The following is a 27,665-nucleotide window of genomic DNA, read 5'->3' as shown; positions in this document are numbered from 1 at the left end:
TTTAAAAACCCATTTCCTCCAAGCCTCGCTCCTCCATCTATTATCTAAGCTGAATCAAGCTTTCATTGCAAGACCAAGAGGCCTCGCTTACCCCTTCTCTATTCTGGATGGGGCGTTGACCTATTTTCGGCATGCACCGTGCAAACTTTGGATCACCGTCGAAGTGGGGTGATTAAAAATTGGGGCACGAAGTGGCAATTATTGACATTTTGCTAATTATTGTCTTCCTGCGCATATTCTGCTAATCTACGGATACACCAGGCGTGCCCAAAGAGGAGAAAAGACTCTCATCGCTCTGAATGATCCATCTAGATTTTTTTTCTTTGTTGCTTTTTTTTTAAATTTTTTTTTTGTGCAATAAAAGGAAAGATCCAACCACCAATCCACAGCGCATAAGGCAAAGCCTGCTCCAGGCGGTGGAGACACAGCTCACTGTGTGTGTGGGGGAGGAGGAGTAAAACTGCAGCATGCAATGGGGGAGGGGAAGAAGTATTATCCGTGTTCACCAGAAACCCCGTGGCTGTGCCTTTGATACATCCCCTAACTGACAGCACATTAGCATTCTGCAATTGTGCCCTTCGCCCTGCCGGAAAGAAGAAGAGGTATGATTGAGAATTTCACATATCCCAGGGGTGTCAATGTTTTTTTTTTGCATAGGAGTATATGTCATGCATAAAAAAGGTCATCCTCTAAATCTGGGAATGGGGGGAAGGGCAGGAGGAGGAGGATGGCCGACCCAATGCAACAATTTAGGCTTGGGTTGGGTATTGAGCGAAGATGGTTGGGAATTAGAAGGGGGCAGTGGGCCTAGTAGTCAGGGCTTCCAGGCCTTTTACCCCCTCGGTGCAGTCGGGCCTGTGAGACCTAGCCCATGGATGACCAATGTGAATTTGGCCTATGGTGCACTACTCGAATAAGACCAAAAAGTCACCCTCCAAAGCCTAAAACTTAAAATGATCCAATATTATTATTCTTTAACAGCCTTTGGCTCAATCTCGAGCCATGGCTGCTTGATGAATGGAGGATCTTGTGCAGTGTAGATAGGTCCACCAGGGTCTTCTCCACCATTATTTTGATGGTATCAAGCAATTGGGTTGCTGGTCCTCCTCTTCATCTTGTTCCTTCTATTCTTCAGACCATGATGTCCTTCTCCATCGATCGCTCTCTTCGTATGATGTGTCTAAAATAGGCAAGTTGTATGGCTCGTCCACTTTCAACCTATCCTTATTGGGATCCCTCGATGACCCCTTTATATTAGGTCAAGGAAACCTTAGCTGGTTCTAAATGCAGGTCCAGCCAATCCATACACCTGCCAAACACCTGTTACATCTGATCTTTTAAGGATCGGACATGTTAAAATTCGACATGCCTAATCCTTCTTTCCCTCAACATCATCTCTCGGAGGAAAGTTTGGAGGTGACCGATTTTCTAATTTTGCTCCATAGTTCATCAATGATAAGATGATCACATATTCGTCTTGTAATCCTATGGGGGCAAGTGTTTAATTTTCCTGCAGCGCCTCCACTGGGGAAAATTAAGCATTGCACAATTATTAATAAAATCAATGGGATTCTCAAGTCTTATATGGATGTGCCGGGTCCTCCAGATTGGTAGATGCTCTTTGTGGTCCTTCTTGTAGGCCCTTTAAAGAGTGAGTCCCTTCCTCCTTCCTTACTTTTCCGACATCTCATGGGCACAAGTGGTCAAGATCTTTGAGTGTCCATAAATGTTGGACCATTACTGATTCGCTAAGGGCCTGGTTCACAATAAAATGTGCCTGACATTATATGTAAGGTAGTTAAGGGTGCGTTTTTCTTGCTTTTCATTCCAGCAATAGCACATTGTTTTGTCGCGATTTTCCAAAATTGTTGGGAAAAAATGGTCCTACTGAGAAAACCGCGACATGTAAATGTGAATGCGGTTGTTCAAACCATTGGCGTTATTTGGTTAATGGGGTGGGGTGGTGTTAAATTGACTAATTTTGCAGAGTGCAGTGATATAGATAAACTATGATGCTGTCTCTGTCTCAAATTAGCAGCAGAAGTTTTTGCTCCAGATCTGTTCTCTATACTTTTACAAGGGGGGCAATAAATTGGGAGAAGCTTCCCCCTCACTTTTCCTCCCATCTATGCCTCTTATCGCTGTTTGTGGCCTGCATGAATAAGTTTCCATGGAGAAGGCATTCCTGCACCGAGGTACGAACACCCACATGACAATCCTCATGCATTCTTTCCATTCATTTCCATGGAAGACGCAGCCTGAGCCTCGGAGGACACGGCTATAATTATATATCAAAATATGCAATTTTTATTATAAAAATATAGTAAAATTGAACAGATCTTAAAAAAAATTTGATCAAACGCCAAAATTCCACTTCTATTATTTTCTGCGGTTCTTTAGCTGTGGGTTATACTGGCACGGTAAATTGGGCAATAGATCCACACAAATATCTAAAGGACTGATATGGACCGCTGTGGCCCGTACACCCAAGGTGTGTTTGACCCATGGATGTGATAAGGCTGAAAAGATAACTTAGGCTAGGTACGAGGGAGCTGGTGACATGTCGGCTCCGTGTCAGAAAATTCTCATATCGGCTGTAAGGATTGCGGCTCCCAGAATAAAATTAATCGCAGGGGCTGATGGGAGATTTCAGCTGCAAAATTTGAAATACAGCTCAGGAAATCCATGGGGGTCACAATCTTCAAACTTCCACCATAGATATTAGATAAAAAGTGGCCAAAACCACAGATTTTTGGCAGGATTCTACGACCACTAGAGCTGGAGCAAATCGATTCTCATGACCCAATCCATCGGTGATCTGTGGCCACTGGACCGAAGCCCCAAGAATTGCCTCTTATCTGCCGGAATCTGGCTCTAATCAGAATAAGAGCCGCGGATGCCGTTGGGTAGGTAGCGGTTCTTAGGACTTCAATCCAGTGGGCACAGATGACTGACGTGGCCGATGGACTGGGTTGTGCAAATTGGCTTGTCCCAAGGCTACCGACCATCTAATGTGTATGGGGGTCTCCCAAGAATCACAGTCTGAGTACCCCAAATCCTCGGTGAATCTGATATAAAGTGTTGCGGTAAAATGTCTCTTGTTCTCACGACATGCGGATGGAGTTTTCTGACACCCTTCTCCTCATTCGCACCAGCGATCCGCCACGACTGATCGCGTTCTACACCTTCCATCGAGAACTCTGAACTTGCCATCTGATGGATCTGTTTGGACGGTGAGTTCTGCTCTGGAGTAAGGAGAAGTGTTGTAGAGATGACTGCGAGCAACCTTGCCGGCGGCACACATGTATTATATTTTCTTCACGCCTCGTCTTGGGGATAAACCTGATTAATCCTGACGCGTAAAGATGCTGCGCGACCACCAGTGGGTAACATCACAGCTGGTGCTTCATCCCTCAGAGGTGTAATGTGTATCCGGATCTGCCGAAATTCTGCAGATCGGTAATGGCCTGAAATAATAATCACTATAAATAATATATCATCATCTGGAGGTTCCTCTCCATGATCGACCCTTGACGCCGAGTAAAAGAGTCACAGCAGGTAATGCAGCGTGCCGCCAGGCAGGAGATGCCCAATGCCCCCGTTTCCAAGAAAGGGACCCCAGGAGCAAACTATCCCCCCCCCAGTCTTAATTCGTAGTATATGGCGGTATAATGGCCATCCTGCGCCATTTCCAGAACCAATGCCTGTTCAGTTCGGAAGCAAAAGACCACTCCATTCCCTTGGGGTGACATACGGCATAAGAGGCGCAAATCTCCACTAATTTGGTCTGTCTGTGGGTTTTCCCTGGTATTGCAACTCGGCTCTATCGAAGTGAATGGGGCTGAGCTGTTATACCACACACAACCTGCTGACAGGTGTGGCGCTCTTATTGGGACGTAAGCAGCCATGTTTTTTTTAATGATTTATTCTTTTTTTTTTTGTGCGGAATAGACTCCCCGTGAGTCCTCGGTCTATCGACTCCTGGAGAGTAGCACCCGAGTCTGCAGCTTCCCCCTCCCCCCAATTTTATGAAAACGTTGCTTTCTGACACCCAAGAGATTGCTCCTAAAACAACTGCGCAGATCATCTTCCAGACAACGACCTCAGCGTGACGTAACCTGATTTCCCATTTTTAATGTCAATTTATTTGCTAAACCGGCTGCTTGTTATGGCTTACGCCACGCAAATCCTCACGCCATAAGCGAGACGCGGTTAAATCTGGAGCCGATAAAAGGGCAGACTCGCCATCTATTCACCTCACACGAATCCTCCTGTAGCCATTTTTTTTTTTCCAAACGGATTCATCTGCCTCTCGTGTAATCCGCACCGCTCTATAGCGGAAAGTACATTTTATCGAAAATATTTAAAAAAAATTGCACCTCCAGACATCTATTTTCAGATGCATAGTGGTCGTCCTTACTTATCACTGACCACAAGGGGCCATAGTAATAAACGAGTGGTCATAAGAATTGATTTCCTGAGGTAAATTATTGACGGCCATCTTCAGCTTTGAGGAGGATTTTCCAGTCAGACTGTAACAAAAAAAAATAGCCATACATTTTGTAAATTAAGGGTCAGAGCAGAAGCCAAAGTTTGGTCATCATGTTCTATTTAGTTACAGAGATTTTGGCATGTTTCTGTTTTTACTGTGGCGGCCATTTTGTGAAAGTTGACAACAGGAAGTGCAGTCATACTGGATGTGACTTTTCAATTAGCTTCAACTAAATTCACTGCTGTTATTCTCATGTCTAATCAATACTAAAGTGATAGGTTTACGATCAGTTTCCGAGATAGGAGAAAGTGCGGCCATATTGGATATCACTATTGCAAAATGGCCGCCAGGAAATAAACAGTAGCATGTAAACAGCTGATTTTATGGGGACAATGTTCTGAATTTGGTGCCTTGACATCGAACCTCAGACCACTCATGACCAAAAACTGCCCGCAATGTGGTGTCACACAACTATTATAGAGTTGTGAGTTCCCTGTAAACAGAAAATTCTAATGACGGCCATGTTGTTTTGATCACTCTTATAAGGCCTTTGTTGCTGTCAGTGTTATGGGGGCACCGAGGTCGGGAACTCTTAAGGTCTTTGTTGCTGTCAATATTTTGGGGGTCCTGTTACCGTCACACTTATGGGGAATGATGTTGTTGTGAGGACACTTATGGGGGCAGTGTGGATAGCGCTGTTATGGGGGCACCGCAGTAGACTCTGTTACGGGGGGCTAACATTTGTCGTGCCCATTTATAACAGAAGGACGAGGCTTTGCTGGATCAATCGTACAAGTGATGCCAGGTGGACCCCGGTGATATATGATGGGGCCACAAGTTGCTGCATGTTGAGTATACACCAAAGCTGGCATTGTTATGGGGGAGCGCCACCACCGCCACTTTTGGGATGCTGTAGCTAGTACTCATATGGGCTGCTGTGGTCGGAGCAGTAATGGGGCGCTCCGCAGCCTGCAATATTATGAAGTGTGCAGTGGCCAGTGCTGTTATGGGGGTCTATGTGGCCAGCACTGTTTTGGGGGTGCTGAAACCAGTACTGTGGGGGGCTCCGTGGTTGGCACTGCGGCCAGCACTGTTATGGGGGTGGGCTGCAACCAGTACTGTGATTGGACTCTGTGGCCAATGATATAATGGGGAAGCTGCTGTGTCCGGCATATTTATGGGGGACTTCGTGGTAGGTTCTGTTTTGGGGGGTGCTGGGCCAGCTGTGTTATTAGGAGGCATTGCAGTCAGCACTGTTATGGGGGGGGTTGGAATGGGGAGCAGCACTGTTATGGGGAGCAGCACTGTTATGGGGGGCACTGGAGTCTGCTCTCTTATGGGGGCATCATGGCTGGCACTTATACCCTTGTACTGGTTCCACTCCACTGCCTTCAGTAGAGGTGGGGAGGGGTATTGAGCATTCCCCAGACAAGGGGCCTGCAATACTGGAGGAACCTCCCCCTCACCTTCATTAAAAAGATTGACCCCCAACCACCCCTAGTTTGCCTCTACTGCCCCTTCCCCTTATTGAGAAGCCATTTCCATGGCTGTTATCATCTATGGCTGCTCCTTTATGTACAACTCCAACCCTCCCCCATCTCCCAGGCGCAGAGTGGGCGGGGCGCCGTCAGTGTATGCTACGCTCCAGTCCCGGCTCGTCCAGCAGGTGGCGCTCGCCGCCCGCTCTACACTGGGAGGCGTTGTTACCCGCCATAGACATTGGGGGGCGGCATAGGCTCGGGCGGAAGCGAAACGGCATTTCCGGCGCTCAGCGGGGCGGCCATTTTTTTTTGTGTGTGGAGCGGCGGAGGCCGTGCTGGGGTGTCACCAGGGGGAGCAGGAGACGGGTCTGGAACAGAGGAGGAGGCGGAGACGAGAGAGCGGCGGCGGAGACAGAGCAGGTAGGAGAGGGGATGAGGCGGTGACCGGGGACGTGTCCCACCCCTCCCCCCATACCGGATCATCAGGAGCCGCCTCCCTCCCCCAGACAGCGGCCGCCTGTGTGTCCTGTCAGGTCTCCCTCCCATCATCCTGTGTCCATTCTCCATTATTTACTCCGGGGTCTCATTCTGTCTAAAGGGGAACTCCAGCCCAGGAGGCCATCATTCCCTGAGGAGCCCTTCCATCTGGTCACCACTGGGGGCGCCATTGTCCAGTGTGATCTTCCTCCATCAGTGGCCTTCCCCATCTTTGTTGGCCATTTTTAATGCCGCCCCAAAATTAAAGGCTCTGACCGTCCGCACCGGTCTCTAACTACGTCCTATAATGGCCAAACCCAACGTGACCGCTGCGGCCAATCAGTGACTGAAGGAGGCCGGGGATAGAGGGCAAAATTGGAGGGGCTATGGCAAATAAAATTGGGCAACTCCTTTAAATCTCTTCCCAATTCAGCCAATTTTATTTTACTTTTTTTTTTTTTTTTCCATTTTCCAGGAGCCAGAACATTTTTTTTGTCCCCCCCCCATCACCGATCGAGTCATTCACGTTACTAAATAATGTACCAAAAAATGGGGAAAAATCCAAATGTGATGAAATGGTGAAAAAAACCCAACAACCCAATTTGGCCTTTTTTTTTCTTCTTTTTTTAAGTCTTTAATAAAAAATAAAATGTAGTAATCTTGCAATTTTCACACCGGCCACTGTTTTTAGTTCTTTTTTAGTTTTTTTTTTTTTGTTTTGTTTTGTTTTTAGACTTCTACTTCCTGTCAAAAAGTTTTTAGCAGTTTCATTATCAACAGAGGCAGGATTGTAATGAGGGGTAAGGGCTGTGATAACACAGGATCCACGATTTACAATAGATGATGGCACAGCTCACCTCCTCCTCCTCCTGTACAATGACTTGATAACTGGTAATGAGCGAACGTGCTGGGGATAAGGTGTTAAAATAATTATATTTTTTTAATTGATTGTTAGATAAAACAATTAAGATTTTAAAACAAAATGCAATTTTATTCATTAAATTTTTTTTTTTTTAAGAAATACATGTGACACAAAAACCTGATTTTCGCCAATAGGTCGTTTTATGATGGTTTCTCTTTTAACCCTTTAATGACGCAGCTAATTTTTACAATGCTGACCAGTGTCACTTTGAGGTTATAGCTCTGGAACGCTTCAATGGATCCCACTGATTCTGAGAATTGTTTTTTTTTCATGACATATTGTACTTTATGTTAGTGGTAAAATTTCTTCAATATAACGTGTGTTTATTTAGGGAAAAAAATTGAATTTTTTTTCAAAAATGACCACAATTTTGAAATTTTCAAACTTTTAAATCAGTCATATCGCACAAAACAGTTAATAAATTAAAAAAAAAAAAATTTCCCATATGTCTATTTCACATCAGCACAGGACAATTTTGGAAACATAATTTTTTAATTTTTTTTTTTGTTAGGACGTTATAAGGGTTAAAAGTTGACCAGCGATTTTCTCTTTATTTGAACAAATTTACAAATTTTTTATTTTTTTTAATTTTTTTAGGCATCACCTCACATTTGAAGTGAGTTTGACAGAAAAGACCCAAAAGTGACACCATTCTAAAAACTGAACCCCCTCAAGGTGCTCAAAACCACATTCTAGAAGTTTATTAACCCTTCAGGTGCTTCACGAGAACTAAAGCAAACGTGGAAGGAGAAAAAATGAACATTTAACTTTTTTTCACAAAAAAATTTAAGTTAGACCCAAATTTTTTTATTTTCATAAGGGTATCAGGAGAAAATGGACCACAAAATTTGTTTTGCGATTTCTCCGGTGTATGCCCCTACCCCATATGTGGGGGTAAACAAACCACTGTTTGGGTGCATGGCAGGGCTCAGAAGGAAAGGGAGCACCATTTGACTTTTTGAACACAAAATTGTCTGGAATTGATGGCGGGCGCCATATCGCGTTTGGAGACCCCCTGATGTACCTAAACAGTGGAAACCCCCCAATTCTAACTCCAACCCTAATCCCAACACACCCCTAACTCCAACACAACCACCCTAACTGCAAAGAATGTAAAAAAATTAAATGTATTTTAGTTTATCTAAGGGGGAGACAAAGGGGGGGTTTGATTTACTATTTTTTTTTTTAAATTTTGATCATTGTGATAGGGTCTATCACAGTGATTAAAATGAACCAATAGGAAAAATCTCCTATTGTTGCCGGGTACCGGCCGGCAGATCTCTGCGAGCGCACTGTGCATGCGCCCACCATTTTCTTCCAGGAAGATGACGTGGAGGTCCAGGGGACGGAGCAGGAGGATCCGGGGATGGATAAGGGGATGGATCATATTAGAGGAGAGAGCTAAATAGAAAACTAGACTTTTTTTTGTGTTTGTGATAACCGTTATTCAGTGAATAACGGCGATCACGTAACAGGGGATGGTAAAAACCGACCCGAATCAAACCGACCATGGTCGTTATACACTTATATCTCAGCGCCATTAAGCCCTTTACCCCCAAGGGTGGTTTGCACGTTCATGACCGGGCCAATTTTTACAATTCTGACCACTTTATGAGGTAATAACTCTGGAACGCTTCCATGGATCCCGGTGATTCTGACATTGTCTTCTCGTGACATATTGTACTTCACGTTAGAGTTAAAATTTCTTTGATATGACTTGTGTTTATCTGTGAAAAAAAATGAAATTTGGCGAAAATGTTGATTTTGCAATTTTCCAACTTTGAATTTTTATGCCCTTAAATCACAGAGATTCGGCACACAAAAAAACTTAATAAATAACATTTCCCACATGTTTACTTTACATCAGCACAATTTTAGAACCATAATATTTTTTTTTGTTAGGAGGTTATAAGGGTTAAAATTTGACCAGCGATTTCTCATTTTTACAACACCATTTTTTTTTTTTTTTTAGGGACCACATCACATTTGAAGTCACTTTGAGGGGTCTATATGACAGAAAATACCCCAAAGTGACACCATTCTAAAAACTGCACCCCTCAAGGTGCTCACAACCACATTCAAGAAGTTTATTAACCCTTCAGATGCTTCACAGGAATTTTTGGAATGGTTTTTTTTTTTTTTTTTTTAAATTAACATTTAACTTTTCATAAAAAATTTACTTCAGATCCAATTTTACCAAGGGTAGCAGAAGAAATTGGACCCCAAAAGTTGTTGTACAATTTGTCCTGAGTATGCTGATACTCCATATGTGGGGGTAAACCACTCTTTGGGCGCATGGCAGAGCTCGGAAACGAAGACGCTCTGCTTGACTTTTCAATGCAAAATTGACTGGAATTGAATGCCATGTCGTGTTTGGAGAGCCCCTGATGTGCCTAAGCAGTGGAAACCCCCCACAAGTGACACCATTTTGGAAAGTAGACCCCCTAAGGAACTTATCTAGATGTGTGGTGAGCACTTTGAACCCTCAAGTGCTTCACAGAAGTTTATAATGTAGAGCCGTAAAAATAAAAAATCATATTTCTCGTTCGCCTTATTGGGGGACACAGAGACCATGGGTGTATGCTGCTGCCACTAGGAGGCTGACACTATGCACAAAAAAGGTTAGCTCCTCCTCCGCAGTGTACACCCCACCGACCGGCAGGAAGTTCCTCAGTTTAGCTTAGTGTCAGTAGGAGGTGGACATGGGTCTTTCATTAGACCCATATCTACCTCGATGTGCGTCGTTCCTTTTCAGGTTCCAGGAGGGATACAGTGTGAAGAGTCACAACTGTACTCCCACAAAGAGACTGAGTACGGCGTGTACTGCCACCCCGTATCCTCTTAGTTCTCCGGGCGGACCACAAGCTCAGCACAGGTGACGTGCCAGCGAAACCGGATGGTCCTTGCCCCCCGCCTCCCACCCACTCGCCCACCAGAGCCTGTCGGTTGGACGAGGCGCGAATACGTAGAAGATGAGCAGACAGCGTGGGATACAGAAGGTACCTTTATTGGAGCACCGGAACATAAAGCCACAAGATGACCCGGGAGATTCTCGCACTGCCCGACGGTCGCCGCATCCCTTTTTGGCCCCGGCGGCGGTACGGGCCTTCTTCACCCCACCGCCGGTATTCTTGTGAGGGTTGCGTCTGGGAGCAGGGCTATGGCGGCGTCTTCTTTAGGGGCGGCTGCGCCGCAGTTCTTCCGCGCCGCCCCGTGCTGACAGGCGGCCGCCGTTTCAAATTTAGTCCCCGGCTTCAGTTTGGGCCTTTGCGCCCGTCGCGGCCACGCCCCCCGTTCATTATCATAGGACGGCTGCGCTCCCGCCCGTTCCTAAGCCCTCCCACCGCCTCTCTAGTCTTGTGGCTGGGAAGGGGGAGGAGGCGGTTCTTCCCTCTGATGCAGGCGGCTAGCTCCGCCTTCTTACACAGAGACCGCGCTTTTTGATTCCTCACATCAGGCTGCCGCCATCTTTGCAGCCTGACAGCCGGAGACTACAGCAGATGCCATCTTTCGGGGACACCGGACCGTGAGTAGTTCTGCAACTGCAGACTGACACCCTACCCTGCCTTGCTGTCCCCCAACCCTCCAGCGCTTCCGCAGGTTTTTTTCGCATGCTTCTCTTGCAATCGCAAATTCCCCTCTGCCGGGACTGCAGCAATCCCGTTCAGCAGGATGCCGTCCAGGAACCATCTACTGTGCCACGTGAAATCGAACCCCCCATTCCTGGCTGGGCCTCGTCCCTTTCACAATCTGTGGCAGACCTCACCAGGGTGTCTCAGTCCCTAGTTGGCCGTTCTTGATAGTTGCCCCTGGACACTTCTGCAGGGTCCAGCAGGTCGCAAGATGTTCCATCTGAGCCAGCTAGCAGATGCCGCGAAAGGCCCAGGCAGGATCCACGGCTTAAATCCTCTCCTGGTCTCTCATCTGCACCTAGTCCTTCCCAGCAGTCGCCCTCCGGTGCCTCCTCACCCGAGTCAGGTGAAGCGTTTTCAGATATGTCCTCTGAAGGGATTTTAGAGCTGGATTCTGACCAGGACGCGGACATGAAGGTTACGGTACAGAACCTCATTGCTGCGATTAATCACACCTTCGAAATATCTGACTCCCCTGCGAAATCCTCAGATCAGGAGGTTTCGTTCAGACGGGCAGAAACACCATCCAGGGTATTCGCCTTCCACTCTGAGTTTGGCAAGATCCTTGCCAGGGAAAGAGAAAATCCGTCCAGGCGATTTCAAAGAGGGAAGCGTCTCGGCGTGCTGTATCAGTTGGCTAAAGAGCTCACTGACAACTGGTCTGCTTCCCCGTCGGAGGACGCACCCGTGTCCAGACTTTCTAATAACGCGGTTCTCCCGCTTTCAGGTGTAGCGTCACTAAAAGATTCTAATGATAGAATTATAGAATCCTTGGCAAAGTCAGCATTCGCGGCGGCTGCAGCGGCGCTATGTCCAGTCTTTGCCTCATCTTGGGTGGCAAAGGCCATAGCCACTTGGGCAGAGGATCTCCGTAAGAGCATCCTAGATAAGGCCCAACCAGAGCAATTGACCGATCTGGCCAACCAGATTTCCCATGCAGGGGATTATCTGCTTTCTTCTTCCTTGGATGCCGCGTCTCGCGCTGTTCAGGCGTCAAGCAACGTTGTGGCAATCCGACATACAATTTTGCTCAAGGCTTGGCAGGCGGACTTGTCTTCTAAAAAGTCTCTTACCAATCTGCCTTTTCAGGGAGCGCGTCTCTTTGGGTCCCAGCTGGACCAGATTATTAAGGACGCCACTGGAGGCACGAGTTCTCTCCTCCCTCAGTCCAAACCTCGCAGACCACCGCCAAGGCGTCAGTTTCGACCCTTTCGGGCTTACCGCCGCTTCAATATGGCAGAGAACTTCTCTAACCAGCGAAAACCACAGGTATGCCAGGATAGAAAGACGGTGTCCTTCAGACCCACTCCCTCCTGGCGATCTCACTCCTCCCAGGGCAGACCCTCCAGGTCCAGATCTGGACGGTCCACATCAGCATGACTGTCAACGAACTCCCAAGGGTCCCTCCCTATTGGGAGGTCGACTCCATTTCTTCAGGGATACCTGGCTGGCCTCAGTAGAGGACGCTTGGGTCAGGGAGCTTGTATCTTCAAGGTACAAGATAGAGTTCATTTCTCGTCCACGGGATCGCTTCTTCGAGTCCCGTCCTCCAAAAGATCCAGCCTTAGTTCCGGGGTTCTTGCATCCATCGCCTCTCTCTATTTCCGGGGTGATTGTGCCCGTTCCCGAATCAGAACGTTTCACAGGGTTTTATTCAAACCTGTTCATGGTGCCGAACAAGGGCGGGACAGTTCACCCCATCTTGGACCTCAAATTACTCAACAGGAGAGCCCGACTGCGTCATTTCCGAATGGAGTTTCTTCAGGTAATCGCTTCCATGGAGACGCAGGAGTTCATGTGTTCAATAGACATTCAAGATGCCTATCTACATGTTCCCATATTCTCCGGGCATCAGAAATTCCTGCGATTCGCCAGGAACATTACCAATTTTGTGCACTGCCGTTCGGTCTTGCCACCGCACCCAGAGTATTTACAGAGATCATGGCGGCGTTGATGGCGTGGTGGAGAAACAGAGGTCTCGTTCTTTTTCCGTACCACGACGACATTCTGATCAATGCTCCATCCTTTCGTCAAGCTCGCCAAAGTCTTACCTGCCCAATTTCGGGTGGCTCATCAACGAAAAGAAGTCCTGTCTTGTCCCGACACAACGTCTTGTGTTTCTGGGTCTATTGTTCGACACTCGTCGATTGAGGGTTGTTTTTTTTTTTTTCTCCCTCAAGAGAAAATTGGCTCCCTGCAACGGGATGTACGATCGCGGCAGCTCATGAGACTTCCATCTCTCCGGACGACCATGAAAGTCCTGGGAAAGATGGTGGCGGCAACAGAGCCGTCCCCTTTGCCCAATTTCACTCCAGACCTCCAACTCGCCATCCTATCCCGGTGGAACAGGTCTGTCCTTTCCCTGGATCGCCCATTTTGTCTTTCAAGATTCTTCATTGGGCGGAGGCTTCAGTCCCGGCAATATCCGCGGTACACATTCCCGGCGTGGACATTTGGGCCGCCGATTTCTCAGCCGCGAGGATCTCGCGGCGGGAGAGTGGTCCCTACATCCGTAAGTATTTCTTCAGCTTGCCGTCGTGGGGAACCCCGGACATAGATCTGCTAGCTTCTCGCCTCAACAGGAAAGTTCCGCAGTTTGTATCCCGGGCTCGAGATCCTCTCGCGGTGGGCGCTGACGCTCTGGCCATTCCTTGGTCGCAGTTTGAGCTCCCCTACCGGTTTCCTCCCCTGCCTCTTCTTCCCAGGCTGCTGAAGAAAATCAAGGCGGAAGGAATTTCAGTCCTCCTCTTCGTCCCGAATTGGCCCAGTAGGGATTGGTTCGCGGACATCGCCAACCTTCTCGCGGACGCCCTCTGGAAGCTTCCAGACTGAGCAGATCTGCTGTCTCAAGGTCCGATTTGCCACCCCAATTCTCGGCCGCTCAATTTAACGGCGTGGCTGTTGAGGCCGAGGTTTTGCAACGATCAGGATTCTCCGATCGAATTATTCATACCATGATCCGAGCCAGGAGGCCATCGTCTTCCAAGATTTATTGCCGTTCTCGGAAGAACTATTTCACTTCGTGCGAGACCAATCACATTCCGCCCATGTGTTTTTTCGCTCCCTTCTGTCCTGGCGTTCCTTCAAGCGGGGCTGGATGCGGGTCTTGCCCACAGCTCTTTAAAGGGTCAAGTGTTGGCGCTGTCCATTTTATTTCGGAAGACGTTGGCATCCCGCCCTCAGGTTAAAACCTTCCGTCAAGGTGTGGCTCACACGGTTCCTCCGTACCGAGCGCCCGTAGATCCATGGGATCTTAATCTGGTTCTCGAGGTTCTGCAAGGTCCTTCCTTTAAACCTCTCAGGGATGTTTCCCTTTCTCTCCTTTCGTGGAAAGTAGCCTTTCTGGCAGCCATCACCTCCATCCGGCGCGCATCGGATTTGGCGGCCCTCTCTTGCCGCTCTCTTGGTACTCTACCAGGACAAGGTAGTTCTGCGGCCTCCGCCCTCTTTCCTTCCTAAGGTGGTGTCCACTTTCCTCCTGAATGAGGACATTGTTCTCCCGTCCTTTTGTCCGGGTCCAGCTCACCCTCGGGAGCGGTCCTTGAACAAGCTGGACTTGGTCAGGGCGATGAATGTCTACCTAGCTAGGACAACTTCTTGCGGAAGACAGATTCTTTCTTCATCATTCCAGATGGGGCGCGGAAAGGTCACCCGGCCTCCAAAGCTACTATTGCTCGCTGGATCAGATCGGCAATTTTGGAGGCCTACCGGGGTCAAACAACGAGTGGTCCCTCCGGGAATTAGAGCGCTCTCTACCCGGGCAGTGGGTGCCTCCTAGGCGGTACGTCACAGAGCTTCCACGCTGCAGCTTTGCGAAGCTGCAACCTGTTCATCGGTTGACACGTTTGTGAAATTCTACAAGGTCCATACCTACGCTTCGGCGGATGCCAGCCTAGGTAGAGGGATCCTGCAGGCTGCGGTAGTGAGTCCGCTTGCCTGATGGAAGTTTGTTTTTCCCACCCCAGGGACTGCTTTGGGACGTCCCATGGTCTCTGTGTCCCCCAATAAGGCGAACGAGAAAACAACAGGATTTTTGGGTTGCATACCGTAAAATCTGTTTCTCGGAGCCTTCATTGGGGGACACAGCACCCTCCCATGTTCTGCAACTCCTGTTATTATGTTGGTTGGTTTGAGTTGTCTGTTCTGTTTTCAATCTATTCTGTTACTTCTCCTACTGCTTTCTCACTAACTGAGGAACTTCCTGCCGGTCGGTGGGGTGTACACTTCGGAGGAGGAGCTAACCTTTTTTGTGCATAGTGTCAGCCTCCTAGTGGCAGCAGCATACACCCATGTCTCTGTGTCCCCCAATGAAGGCTCCGAGAAACAGATTTTACGGTAAGCAACCCAAAAATCCTGTTTTTTTTTCACAAAAATGATCTTTTCGCCCCCAATTTTTTTATTTTCCCAAGATCAGCAGGAGAAATTGGACCCCAAAAGTTGTGCAATTTGTCCTGAGTAGGCTGATATCCCATATGTGGGGGTAAACCACTGTTTGGGCGCATGGCAGAGCTCAGAAGGGAAGGAGCGCCGTTTGACTTTTTCAGAGCAGAATTGGCTGGAATGGAGATCAGACGCATGGCCCATTTGGAGAGCACCTGATGTGTCCAAACAGTGGAAAGCCCCCAATTCTAACTCCAACCCTAACCCCAACACACCCCTAGCCCTAACCACAAACCTAACTGTAACACACCCCTAACCCTAATCCCAACTCTAATCCTAACTTTAGCCCCATCCCTAAAGCCCCTGTTACACATAACGATGTCCCAGCGATCCCACCAACGATCCGACATGATGGGATCGCTGGGACATCTTTAGGCTGATCGCTGGTGAGCTGTCACAAGACAGCACCTCCAGCGATCAGGACCAGCGACGCTGGTTTCTAATTTAAACATCGGGTATCTAAGAGTCGCGCGACTCCTGGATACCCGCTGTTTACATTGGAAACCAGCGTCGCTGATCACTGGTCTCTCGCTGCCACACGCAGTGATGCATGCTGGCCAGAAGGAGACCAGCGATCGAAAAACGGCCCAGGCCGATCGAGTACGATCAGCGATAACCGGCAGGGGGGCCGGTCAGTGATCCCCGTCACACACAACGATCTCGCTGGCGCGTCACAAAATCGGCGACCTCACTAGCGAGATCACGGTGTGTGACGGGGCCTTAACTCTAACCCCAACCCTAACCTCAATGGGAAAATAGAAATAAATACATTTTTTTTTATTTTATTATTTTTCCCTAACTAATGGGGTGGTAAAGGGTGGTTTGATTTACTATTTATAGCAGGTTTTTATGTTTGGCAGCTGTCGCACAGTAAAAGATACTTTTTATTGCAAAAAATAGTTTTTGCATCACCACATTTTGAGAGCTAAAATTTTTCCATATTTTGGCCCACAGTCATGTGTGGGCTTTTTTTTTTGCGGGATGAGTTGACGTTTTTATTGGTACCATTTTTGGGCACGTGACATTTTTTGATCGCTTTTTATTTCGATTTTTGTGAGGCATAATGAACAAAAAACAGCAATTCATGGTTTTTTTTTGTGTGTGTGTGTGGGGGGGGTTATATCGTTCCGCATGTGGTAAAATTGATAAAGCAGTTTTATTCTCTGGGTCAGTATGATGACAGTGATACCTCATTTATGTAAATTTTTTTATGTGTTGGCGCTTTTATACAATAAAAACTATTTTATATAAAAACTTTTTTTATTTTTCCAGTGATGGAACTATATGGCAGCATGTTTTTTTGCGGGACAAGAAGACGTTTTCAGCGGTACAACGTTTATTTATATCCGTCTTTTTGATCGCGTGTTATTCCACTTTTTGTTTGGTGGTATGGTGATAAAGCATTGTTTTGTTTTTTTTGTGTTTACTAAAGGGGTTAACTAGTGGGACAGTTTTATAGGTCGGGTTGTTACGGATGCGGCAATACTAAATATGTGTACTTTTATTGTTTAGATTTTTTTAATTAAAATATTTATTGATGGAATAAATATATATATTTTTTTTATGTATTATTTTTTAAATATTTTCACAATTATTTAAAGGCAGCAGACACCTGAATACTCAGCTCCTGTGGTCCCTCCAATCCTGACAGTTTCGGGTGGAGATGTTGCTCTAAGGCTGTGTGCACACGCTGTGGATTCCGCTGCGTTTCCGCAGCGGTTTTGGCCGCTGCGGACACGCAGCAGTTTCAGCTGCGGTGTACAGTACCATTCATTTGAATGGGGAAAAAAAAACGCTGTGCCGACGCTGCGGAAAAAAACGCGCGGATTTGCTGCGGTTTTGAATCCGCAGAAAGAATTGCATGTCAATTCTTTCTGCGGAAACCGCTGCGGGTTCCTATCTCCACCATTGTGGAGATAGTGAATCCGCAGGACCAAACCGCAGGCAAAACCGCAGATAATCCGCAGGTCTTTGGACCTGCGGATTATCTGCGGTTTTTCAAAATCCGTGCGGATTAATCCGCAGCGGATTCCGCAGCGTGTGCACGTACCCTTAGGATGGACTGATGGATGTCACACCAGCGACTGGCCTGGCTCGTGAAAACACTTCTGGATCCAAATGCCCCTCCTCATCCTCAACATTGATTTATGGAGATTTCTGATGGGGTCCGGCCATGTCCTCGCATTCGTCGGACCTTGAGAACCAGAGAAGTGATTTCAAATCCTGGCGCCTGCCCTTTAATATATTTTCTTGGGCATGCGCCGTTAGCGCTGCCCGTTCTCGCATCACTTCATGGGCTGGCTATCGCGCCTGCGTGGACGCACTGCCTGGGATCCCGCCCAGCAGTCGCTTATGATTTATTCACACTGCGGGGTTGGGAGTCTTGGGCATGAGAGCCGCAGAGAACTACTGTGCATGCGCAAGATTCCCAGCCCCGCAGTGTGAATAAATCATAAGTGACTGCGGGGCGGGCTCTCTGGCAGGGCGTCCACGCAGGCGCGATAGCCAGCCCACGAAGTGATTTGAGAACAGGCAGCGCTAACGGCGCATACCGAAGAAAATATAGTACAGGGCAGGCGCCAGGATTTGAAATTGAACACAGGAGGCGGAGCAAAGACATAAGGAGGAAATGAATGATGGATGCGAGGCGGCGGTGTCAGGGGGAAAGACCTGCCCCCCGGTCAAAATTCTGGTATGTCTGACCAATTTTATAAACGATTATTTCTGCAGTGTAAGGGACGCTAAATAAAAGAGCCACCGTGACAGAATGCAGCATTAGTGCTGCACAAGGTGGCTCTTTCACTTAAAAACGCCTGGAGGGGGTGACAGGTTCCCTTTAAGAATGGTTAAGATGCCTCCTGTAGACTCCTGGAGAACTCTAGATGGTATTGGAATCTGAAATCGTATAAGCGGCCACCTTCATCACACCCTAAAATGAAAGGATCTCATGTCCGACCCCCTAAAAAGCAAAAGACCATTACTAACCCCACACTAGACCCCATAAAGAAATAACAGCCCTCTAAAAATAGACACCAGATTTGCCCACCAGACCCCATCAATTATAGAGACTCCAACATTCTAATAAATGTAGCCCCCCTGCACTATTCAAGCTCTTAAATACAGAAGCATTTTGAACTGTGCCATCTTCCTTAGATGAATTTCGACGCACCGCCTCACGCTCCAAATTTAATTTTGTTGCTCCCAGATAGAGATAGCAGATTAATTTTTTGGAGGCATAATCGAGGACGAGAAGTCACTCCAGAATGGTGATATAACAGAAATACAGTAGAGGTGACGGGTTCACCGTCATCAGGGGCTCCTGTGCGGAACGTTCCGCCATCACATCCGTCCTTCCACAATCGTCAGCTCAGAAAAAATCTACCGAATGCCAACCAGAGTTTTGTGGAATAGATGGTGTTCATCCAAGATGTCAACTCGTTACTGCTTGGGGAAGCGGAGCTGACAACCTGTCTGTATACCACAGCCGTTGTCAGTCTGCTGGTGTCTTCATTTCTTATAGTGAAGTTTTAGGGTATGTGCAGATGATCAGTAAACCCTGAGGGTTGGGCGCTGCGTACTTGTGCCACTTCCGGATTACGTGCACCCGGCCTTATTAAGCAAAATTTTGCAATTCTGTGTACGTTTTAAGCTAATAAGGAGAAGTGGCCAGGACAGGAAGTCAGCAAGGGAGGAAATCAGGATGACGGGACTGGATGGTTCAGTTTCGGAAGCAATCACATCATCCCAGCATCTTAATTAAAGGGGCGGATGTGACAGTCATAGGGCGGTATTTGCCATTAGTCAGGTAGATCCCACTGTTCAGCCTGATTATCCACTTCTCAGGTAAGATATGGGGTGGACGTGTAAGGCTACAGACATAGACCACCAGCTTCCTGTGACGACACCAGCCGGCTGATGGTCGACCCGCGTATCTGCCGGCGTCTTTATTTGCGAAAAGTGATAATTGTTGGTGCTGGAGATAGAAGTGATTAAGGGGGTTAGAGATTAATTTTTTACTTTAAATTCCCATTTTTGACAATTGCTTAACATATCCCCTATGTGAAATGGTTGATAACAGAGAACAATATAAATGCTGATTGTCTAGACACCTCTGTAAGGGGGTGACGTTAAGGTACTGTCTCACTTAGCGATGTACGAGCGATCCCGACCAGCGATATGACACGGTCAGGAACTCTGGTACATCGCTAAGTGGTCGCTAGTGAGCTGCCACACAGGTAGATCTCACCAGCGACATAGCAGAGGTTGGGGGTTGCTACTTACGTGTCAGACGAGGCGATGAAGACGTCCTCCCGTCCACGCGTCGCTCAGTCACAGCAGGAAGCTGACGACGAGAAACGGTCCAGGACGTTCTCGCGTGATAACCAGCGGGGGAGCGGTCGGAGGTAAGTATCAGACATGCGATATCGCTAGCAATATCGCTATAACGTCACAAAAACTAGTGACGTTATAGCGATATTGCTAGCGATATCGCTTAGTGTGACAGGCCCTTTAGACTGGACACACTGGTGTTTTCTTGGGACAAGTTTGCACAGTCCTCCCGGTGCTCCTGGTGCCGGTGGGGGGGTCTTGCTTCTTCTGTATGTGCTCCTCTAGCAGGGGGTATTCATGGGATTGGCATATTTTTAGGGCATTAGTACAAAGTAGAAGGTTCATAAGAAAACCAAGTGGGACTAGACTGGAGCGTTGGGTAAATTCATTGCTGCAGCAGAAAAATTCCCACTTTGCAGAAAGTTCTGTGGACATTGAACCCCGTAAGCTTATATTTTTCCGTTGCTGCTGACCATATAGCACAGCCCCAAAGCCCCACCATTCATCCACACCAGACATTGGGAAGGGGTTAATGGATATAGTACCTTGTGGGAAGCCTGTGCGCAACAATCACAAATTGCTGGGGTGTATGTAAAATCTGCCAGGACAGACGTTGCCTCCCGACAATCCAGCAGCACGCACCTAGAAAAATGGCACGGATGTTGGAAAAAGTCACACCTTTTGCACAACTATGATGGACATCCCCATTGTTGTGCGAGGCCCCTTATAAATTTGCCCCGTGTCGGACAATCCGTAAATATCGCAGTACAGAGCTAGAGGCGGTGTGTAAAGTCTGGGGCGAGCGTTCACAATGTGGAGATCCAGTGACGGCTTTGAGGTTATCCAGAGTCTTCATTATCATATCAAAAGTTGAGTCCCCTGGATTCTGCATTGCTAGTAGGGGTCTAGGCACTGGTGATAGTGGAAGATGCCCAATCCTTCTCGCCCCCTTACAATGAACCATTAGGGGAGAGTCTGGGCACCTCCATTCTTGATAGTCCATCTGACTTTCCCCTTGTATATATGGACCTCTGTTCTGATAAAGTAAATGCCTCTAACACCAGAGGGGGAGGGTTACTGTAAAAATTGATTTTTCTTTACCTGATGACCTTTCGCAAGACTGTTGTACCGATTCTGTGAAAATTATTAGTAATTAAGACATTTAGAAACTGAATAAATGTCATTTTCCTATGTCCTCATAGACTTACGGGCAGCAAAGTACGTTTTCCTGCAACCCAGGTCTTGTACGAAGCCTCAAGTTAACTAGACCATAATTAGATTTAGTCTAGTAAACTCCGAGTTTTAGGAAGACTTGATTTGCTGCCTATAGAAGTCTATGAAGTATTCTGCCTATAAGGTAGGCAATAAGTTTGTAGCATGAGAATTGTGGCATATATCCTTAAAACAAGAACATGTGGATAATCGGTTGATGCATCGGAAATTATTTAAAGCTTTTGAGACTAATTTTGTCTTTCGTTTCAGTAAAAGTGAAAACAGACGCTCTTCTACCTAATGCCATGAACGTTGAGAAGAGTCCAATGGAAGAGAAGGCTGTGTATTCGTGGTCACGGCTCTCCTCTGCGGGGAAGAGTGCCTTTGAGGAAGCTTTGAGAGTCTTCAACCCAATGTCGAAAGACCTAACGGACACTGAGACGCAGCTAGTGACTTTTCTCCAAGGTCTCCGAGAAGAAGGCCATCAGCCCACTATCTTGAGCAGCAAAGATGTGTATGGGTACAATTCAACTACAGCAGACACACCGCCACTGCCGCCACCAACCACAACAATGACCAGACCTAAATGTCCTGCAAAAAACACTTCTGCACAGTCTAGGTCTCACTCCAAAAACCAGACTGGTAAACTGGCGAGCCCAAGAGTAGACATTTCTGCAAAACTTTCCAGCAAATCTTCAACTAAAAACTCTACGAACTTACTGTTGACTTCATTAAACCAATCTGACTCCGCGAAGACAAGAGGCTCACGCGTCAAGTTCCCTTCCGGTGTGTACACCGAAGCCTTTCCCTCCATGAAGCTGTCTGTGGTTTTAGAGGCGTTGGTGCCGTTTAAAACCACCGCCTCGTCTTTGGCAAGCTTTAAGGAACAGCCCCTGGTGACTGCATCCAAGCAAAACGCCAAGGGGAAGAACAATAAAGCCTACCAGTCCCTAATGAAAGACACCTCCACTCTGAACGGGGTGGTCTTGAACGGTATAAGCGGCAAAATTTTAAAGGAGAACGACGCCTGCAAGGCCTTTGAGATTTTGAACGGGCGATTCTTGGTACATTCTCACCCGCATTGCAATGGTATGTCCCAAGCAAAACACAACGCTAAACTGCAGACAGACAGCACCAACAGAGAAGCAAAACTGCAAATGGGGGGGGACAGGGACAAAAAACGTAAGCTCAGCGAGGTCTCTGAAGGTACCCCAGTCAAGAAGAGGATACAGATCACTCTTCCCTCGGTGAGAAGGTCTCCGTTCGATAAGGACAAATACAACTTGCTCAAGTCGACCGTCATTAAAATAGATAAAAAGTCTTCAGATGACGAAGTCAGAAGAAAAGCGCAGCAAATGCTACGGATGAACCTTTCCCCGGTTCTCCGAATCCAGCCTTTGTTTGTCGGTCTCCAATAAATTGCCCTCCAAACTTTTTTTTTTTTTTTCTTTTGTTCCCTCTTTTCTTCAGACTTCCGATTGTTGGGAGCTGAGAACAGATGTAATACGATTTCCACAAATGAAAGCTGCTGGTAATTTGGGGTCCTTCCTCTTGTTTATTTTCGTGGCTATTTTTTTTTTTTTTTTGTTTCTTTCCGTCACTTTATTTTTACAGTATACTTAACGCGCTATGCTACCGAACACTCGGCCATGTCTTGTAAGAAACGTTTCGGGAAGGGAGGGGTTGGGGAGGGTTGAACCTCGGTCATGGACCCCCCCCGTCTTTATGATACATGGCAAATATGTATATTTTGTGCAATAGTTAAGACCTATTTCCTAAGGTATCATATGCACTGTGATTCTGCTTCTCTGTATTGTTTCGATTGATTTGGCTAAGGGACTGTTGTACAACTTTTTTTTATTTTTCTTGTTATACAGACTTTTAAGGCCTAAAGATGTTTTTTTTTTCTTCCTATTTTTGTTTTGCCAGAGCTACTTGAATTGGTACAGCGAGAGTTCTTGGAATATTGGCGAGTAACATGGAGTCTTATGGGTTAGGAGCTCTTGTAATTATTAGGGGGTTCTTCGGGATTATGATTGGTTATTAGTATTTGATCGGTTAGGATCTTACAACCGGGACCCCACCGATGAGTCGTGTGCCGCAACCGCGGAGGTCGGATGTATGGCTCAGTTCACTCGACAGGCGCGGGACCTTGTTACAGCTCATTGATGGAGGATGTCGGACTCTCAGCAATTCGTTAGTGATGACCTTTCCCAATGATATAGGCCATTAATATCTTAAATTCCACTTTTAAAGGGGTTGTATAGGATTAAGTGACTAAGCCTAAAGATTTTCCGCCGTGTACCTGTCTCATTCTGTTCCCTTCATACACATTAATATGTGTGCCTTCTGTTGATCGCAACGTAATGGACAATTGTTTTTTTTTCCCAGTCCTTCACTGTCCCATTTTGGACATTTGTGGCAGGTACGGAGGAGATGCATTAAGTGGCTCATGGATGTGGCAGGTTTGGAAGTAAAAGAGAACAGCGTGTGTGTGTGTATATGACCCTCACCCTTTCCATCTCGGTGGTATGAGATCAGACCCATATCTGTGGATAGATAATGCCATCAATATCCAAAATGGGATCAACCCTTTTAAGTTGACTATTGGGATTCGGCCAGGATGAGCATTGCTTCGAGTCCAAAACAAAAAAAAAAAAACCCTTAGGCCTCAATCACTGTATGTCAAGATGGCGCCGATCTGAGCTGTCATGAATCCCTTTATACCTTCCATTGCAAATATATCTGTATTTTTCTATAGTTTCCATAGTGTTCGTTTTTTTTTTCCTTTTGAAGGTTGTCATCGTGGGCGATCGGAGACAGAAGGACTTTATTTTTGTTATTAAGTTTGCCCTGAGGATTAAGCTACATCAGAGGTGGATTCGTTGATTCAGTTTTAGGTTTCCCAATCGCTCAGTACAGGATCCTCTTCACAAGCCCGTTTGTTCTCTTCAGGGAGGGACAAGATGCCGGAGATTTTGGATGCTGCTTTCATCTGGAGCAAACTTAGTGCCGACCATTTGGGGACCCCAGGTCAAAGCCATCAATGTTCAATTCATGTCACATGCAAAGTATAGGCGATGGATTGAGAACCCTGAAGCACTCTACTATATCTGTAGTCACGGCTTGTTTTTTTCAGGTAGAGATATAGGATAGGGAAACCTTGTTGACAATTTGCTTTTTTTATTTTTTTGTATTTTGGGCTAAAACCATTTCTACCCATTAAAAAAGATTTGCACTATTTGGCTTTTATCGATACTTTATTTGTCTGCACGTTACTGGCTGCAGAATAACTTAACGGAGGGGTCATCAGTGCGTTTGGTCCCGACAGGGGAGATTGTAACTCCTAATCTGTCTTTAACTGAACTCATCTGTGCCGGTTTATGGCCACAGACGACAAAGTGGAGCTGAACTTTGATGTGGTCATAAATTGGACGAGAGGAGTTCAGAAGAAAATTTTAAAGTCTGCACGAACTCCATGACAGATTGTCAGATAACTCATTCTGCAGCTAGAAATCGTGTAACATGGATCATATAGGAGGCAAACAGTGCAAATTTTTAATGAATCCCAATTGCAAAAATGATTTTTAATCTTAAAATACATATATTTAAATGGAAAAAAAAAACCTAAAGGTGAAGCTTTAACTCCTTTTCAACATAAGACGTCCTGGGATCCATGCAAACTCCATAGACGGCAGGTGCCGGCTGTACTCAACCAGTATTTTCTTAACTGCAGCAAATGGAGCGCTCGCCGATGACTACTGTTTAACCATTTAATTGCTGCCTTCAATCTAACAGGCATTTAAATGGTGAGATTATTTGGCACAAATGATACATCCCCCCCCCCCCACACACACACACACTATTTCCTGCAGCCGCCATCTTTGTTCTCCCATGAAGCCCGGGCCTAGGAGAACATTATTTCTTTGATAAACTGTCATATTCTGATATCAAACAACCGTAGGATCATGGAGATGCAAAAATAAAGTAAAAAAAAAAAAAACAACTATAGACGATGCAACATTTTTTATTTTTTTTTTTAGCCCAAAATATGTATAGTTGGGGAAATGCTTGAGAATCTTTTAGTTTTCTTTTTCTTTATCACTGGAATTCTTCTACACATCAGTAATTAATGAGCCACATGGACGGGGCGCCGGCTTCATCCATCCTTACACACGTTTGTTTTTGTCGGCCGTGAAGCCAAATTCTCACTTTATTGGATTTTGTTTCACCGTTAATAGTCAGCAGGGAATGTGCCATATACTCACAGGCGACGGCTGTTTCACCGACCGTCGTGGCTCGTAACGAAGGAGTGACATCGGCCAAGAAGTCCGAGCCTTTGTGGATTAAATTTTAGCCGACAGGGAATTTTCAAAATGTATTCATCCATCACCTTGAGAAAACATTGTGATTAGGACCGGCATGGCTAATATTGCAGATCCCTCAAAGTGGAAGGTGGTCTTCTGTTTCACAACGTGATGATAGGTGGTGCTGATGGGCACCTCCATAATTACAGCTGCCAAATTCACCCGGACTTTTTAGAAGGGTAATATTGGGAGTCTTGGTGGGTTTTTAACGTCTAGGCAAAACTGAGAGCGTGAAGTTTGATGGGTATTCAAAGGGGTATCCACAAAAGTAAGTAATCGTAGTATATGGGATGATCTATTGATATGGAGGACGGGAGCAGGAGAGCTCCATCTGAATGGGGCGTAGGTCAATCTCTGCTCCATTCATTATCAGACTGCTGGAGATGGCCAAGTAGGTTGCGCCGCTATTACGGTCAGTCTTATAGTCAATGCATGGAGTTCAGACGTAGCCTTGTTCTCGTGAACCCAGACTCCAAGTGATCATTAAGTGGTTCCAACTTTTAATTTTTGGGGAAACTCCTTTTAGAAGAGTCGGCGTCATCCTCCATCCCCTCAGGTCCTGCGCTAGACACGACACTAGTTCAGCCCCAAGTGTCCCTTTAAGGACTTCCGTACGGCGGCCTCTGAGCGTCCGTGTAGACTTTAACTTCTGATATCCACTTTTTCGTTCTCCAGTTGTCATGTACCCGCTGACCAGAGTATTTATTTAACCCCCCACATGTTACCGCCGGTGTCACACCGTCATTCCGTTCATACAGTATACTGCGACATTTCAGACGAATCCTGTTTTTTTTTTTTTTTGTTTTTTTTTTTCCCGGTATTAAGTTATTAAGCTGCAGCCCAAATATTGTGGAGTGTTGATTTATGTAAATTACTTTTAGATTTCTATCTTACGTTTCTGTTAATATATGTATTTTTACTTATGGAAAAAAATAACAGTTAATGCAATCTGTAAAAAAAAAATAAATAAAAAAAAAAACTAAGAAGGCGGGTGCCATCACTTTTTATGAAGTTCAGGCTGTGTTTTTTTTATTTTTGGTTCTGAAGGGATATGTATCGTGAAGACGGTGCCTGTCGGCTGCGATATGTTGGGCAGTAAATGAAGAGTTCTGTGATGGACGTATAAGGATCTGATAACGGACACATCGCGATGTCAAGACAATGGGGTCAGAGCATTTCCAAAACGGCAGCTCCTGTAGGATGTAGCCGGGGTGCAGCAGTCAGCACCTTCCGGAAAGGGACTAAAGACGGATATTTGGTAGCGATCAATAGGTGTCCAAGACAAAAGGGAGCAAAAGTCACCGCGTCTGACCTTAGAGCCACAGTGCCACCCATTCCTAACAATTACCGCTGGCTGTGATGGATGTCGTTGCCCACTGGAGCATCGCAGCCGGGCTGTATAGACGCTGTCCCTCGCCACAAGCGCCTGTAGTGGACTTGCAAGTATCAGACCTAGACCATGGTGCAATGGATGAAGGTGGTCTTCCGTTTCACAACATGTTGATAGGTGGGTGCACGGGTGTCACCTGGGCACAAGGTGGACCCAGGACGCACGAAGGGAAGGAGACGTGATTGAGTAAGGTTCTACTGGGAAACGTCCTGGTATCACAGGTGGCACTAGAGTTCTAGTCCTCTTCCTCTCTGAAGAGACAATATGCATAATTGGTATCACAGATGTGACACGTACCCACCGACCTAACATTGTACACGTCAAGGAATGGTGTCGGGAACATGAGAAGAGAATTCAAGGTGACGCGGCGTTTCCAAATTCTCAATCCGGAATATCATGTCCAATCCATGAAGCCTGAATCTCCATCCCCTCCATAGACCGTAAAGCTGCAGGTTCATGTCCCCGAGGTGGATAAACAAATATAGTGTAAAATGCCCTCTGATTACATTTTCTTAAAATTCTCCGCACAGGATGACTGTACAAACCAAGCATAGGCGTTCAGTGCATCATGGCGTGACCAAACAACTCCACCTTCCTACCTCTTTGCGCCTGATGGAAGCGGCAGCATCTCCTGGTGATCTCGGGCAGTCAGGGTAAATGTCAGGACATCTGGTCCAGGGCACTGAAGGGGTTAATGTCAGCATCCCTGGTGGTCTACAGCAGTGAACGGGTTAATGCCAGCATCCCTGGTCTTCTAGGGCAATCAAAGGGTATCTATATTTTAAGATCCCTGATGGATGGCATTGCAAGGGTTACTTCCGCATACCTAAACTATTGAGTTTCCAACCCCTCCAGACTCCAGCGCTTCCTCCCAGCACTGATTATAGGGGGAATGCAGCATACTCACCAATATTACTGTTGGG

General features: G+C 46.5%; 1 protein-coding gene across 2 annotated transcripts; it reads left to right on the top strand.

The window, feature by feature from the left end:
- The first annotated feature begins 517 nt into the window (after nt 1-517).
- On the top strand, nt 518-26,357 carry CCDC71 (coiled-coil domain containing 71). Of its 2 annotated transcripts, none has more exons than XM_073569613.1 (2): nt 518-602; nt 21,256-26,357. In XM_073569613.1, the coding sequence occupies exon 2, from the start codon at nt 21,291-21,293 to the stop codon at nt 22,401-22,403; it is 1,113 nt and encodes a 370-aa protein (XP_073425714.1). In that variant the 5' UTR covers nt 518-602; nt 21,256-21,290; the 3' UTR covers nt 22,404-26,357. The 2 variants fall into 2 exon arrangements, with proteins under 2 accessions (XP_073425714.1, XP_073425713.1); XM_073569612.1 differs by lacking the exon at nt 518-602 and adding an exon at nt 6,184-6,393.
- The last annotated feature ends 1,308 nt before the right edge of the window (nt 26,358-27,665 follow it).

The sequence above is a fragment of the Dendrobates tinctorius genome, unplaced genomic scaffold (assembly GCF_039654945.1).
Source record: "Dendrobates tinctorius isolate UK_male_01 unplaced genomic scaffold, ASM3965494v1 ptg000027l, whole genome shotgun sequence".
Classification (NCBI taxonomy): domain Eukaryota; kingdom Metazoa; phylum Chordata; class Amphibia; order Anura; family Dendrobatidae; genus Dendrobates; species Dendrobates tinctorius.
This window is presented reverse-complemented; position numbering and strand designations above follow the sequence as displayed.

Coding starts and splice junctions, on each gene's coding strand:
- CCDC71 (XM_073569613.1), top strand. CDS start 21,291: ATGAACGTTGAGAAGAGTCCAATGGAAGAGAAGGCTGTGTATTCGTGG.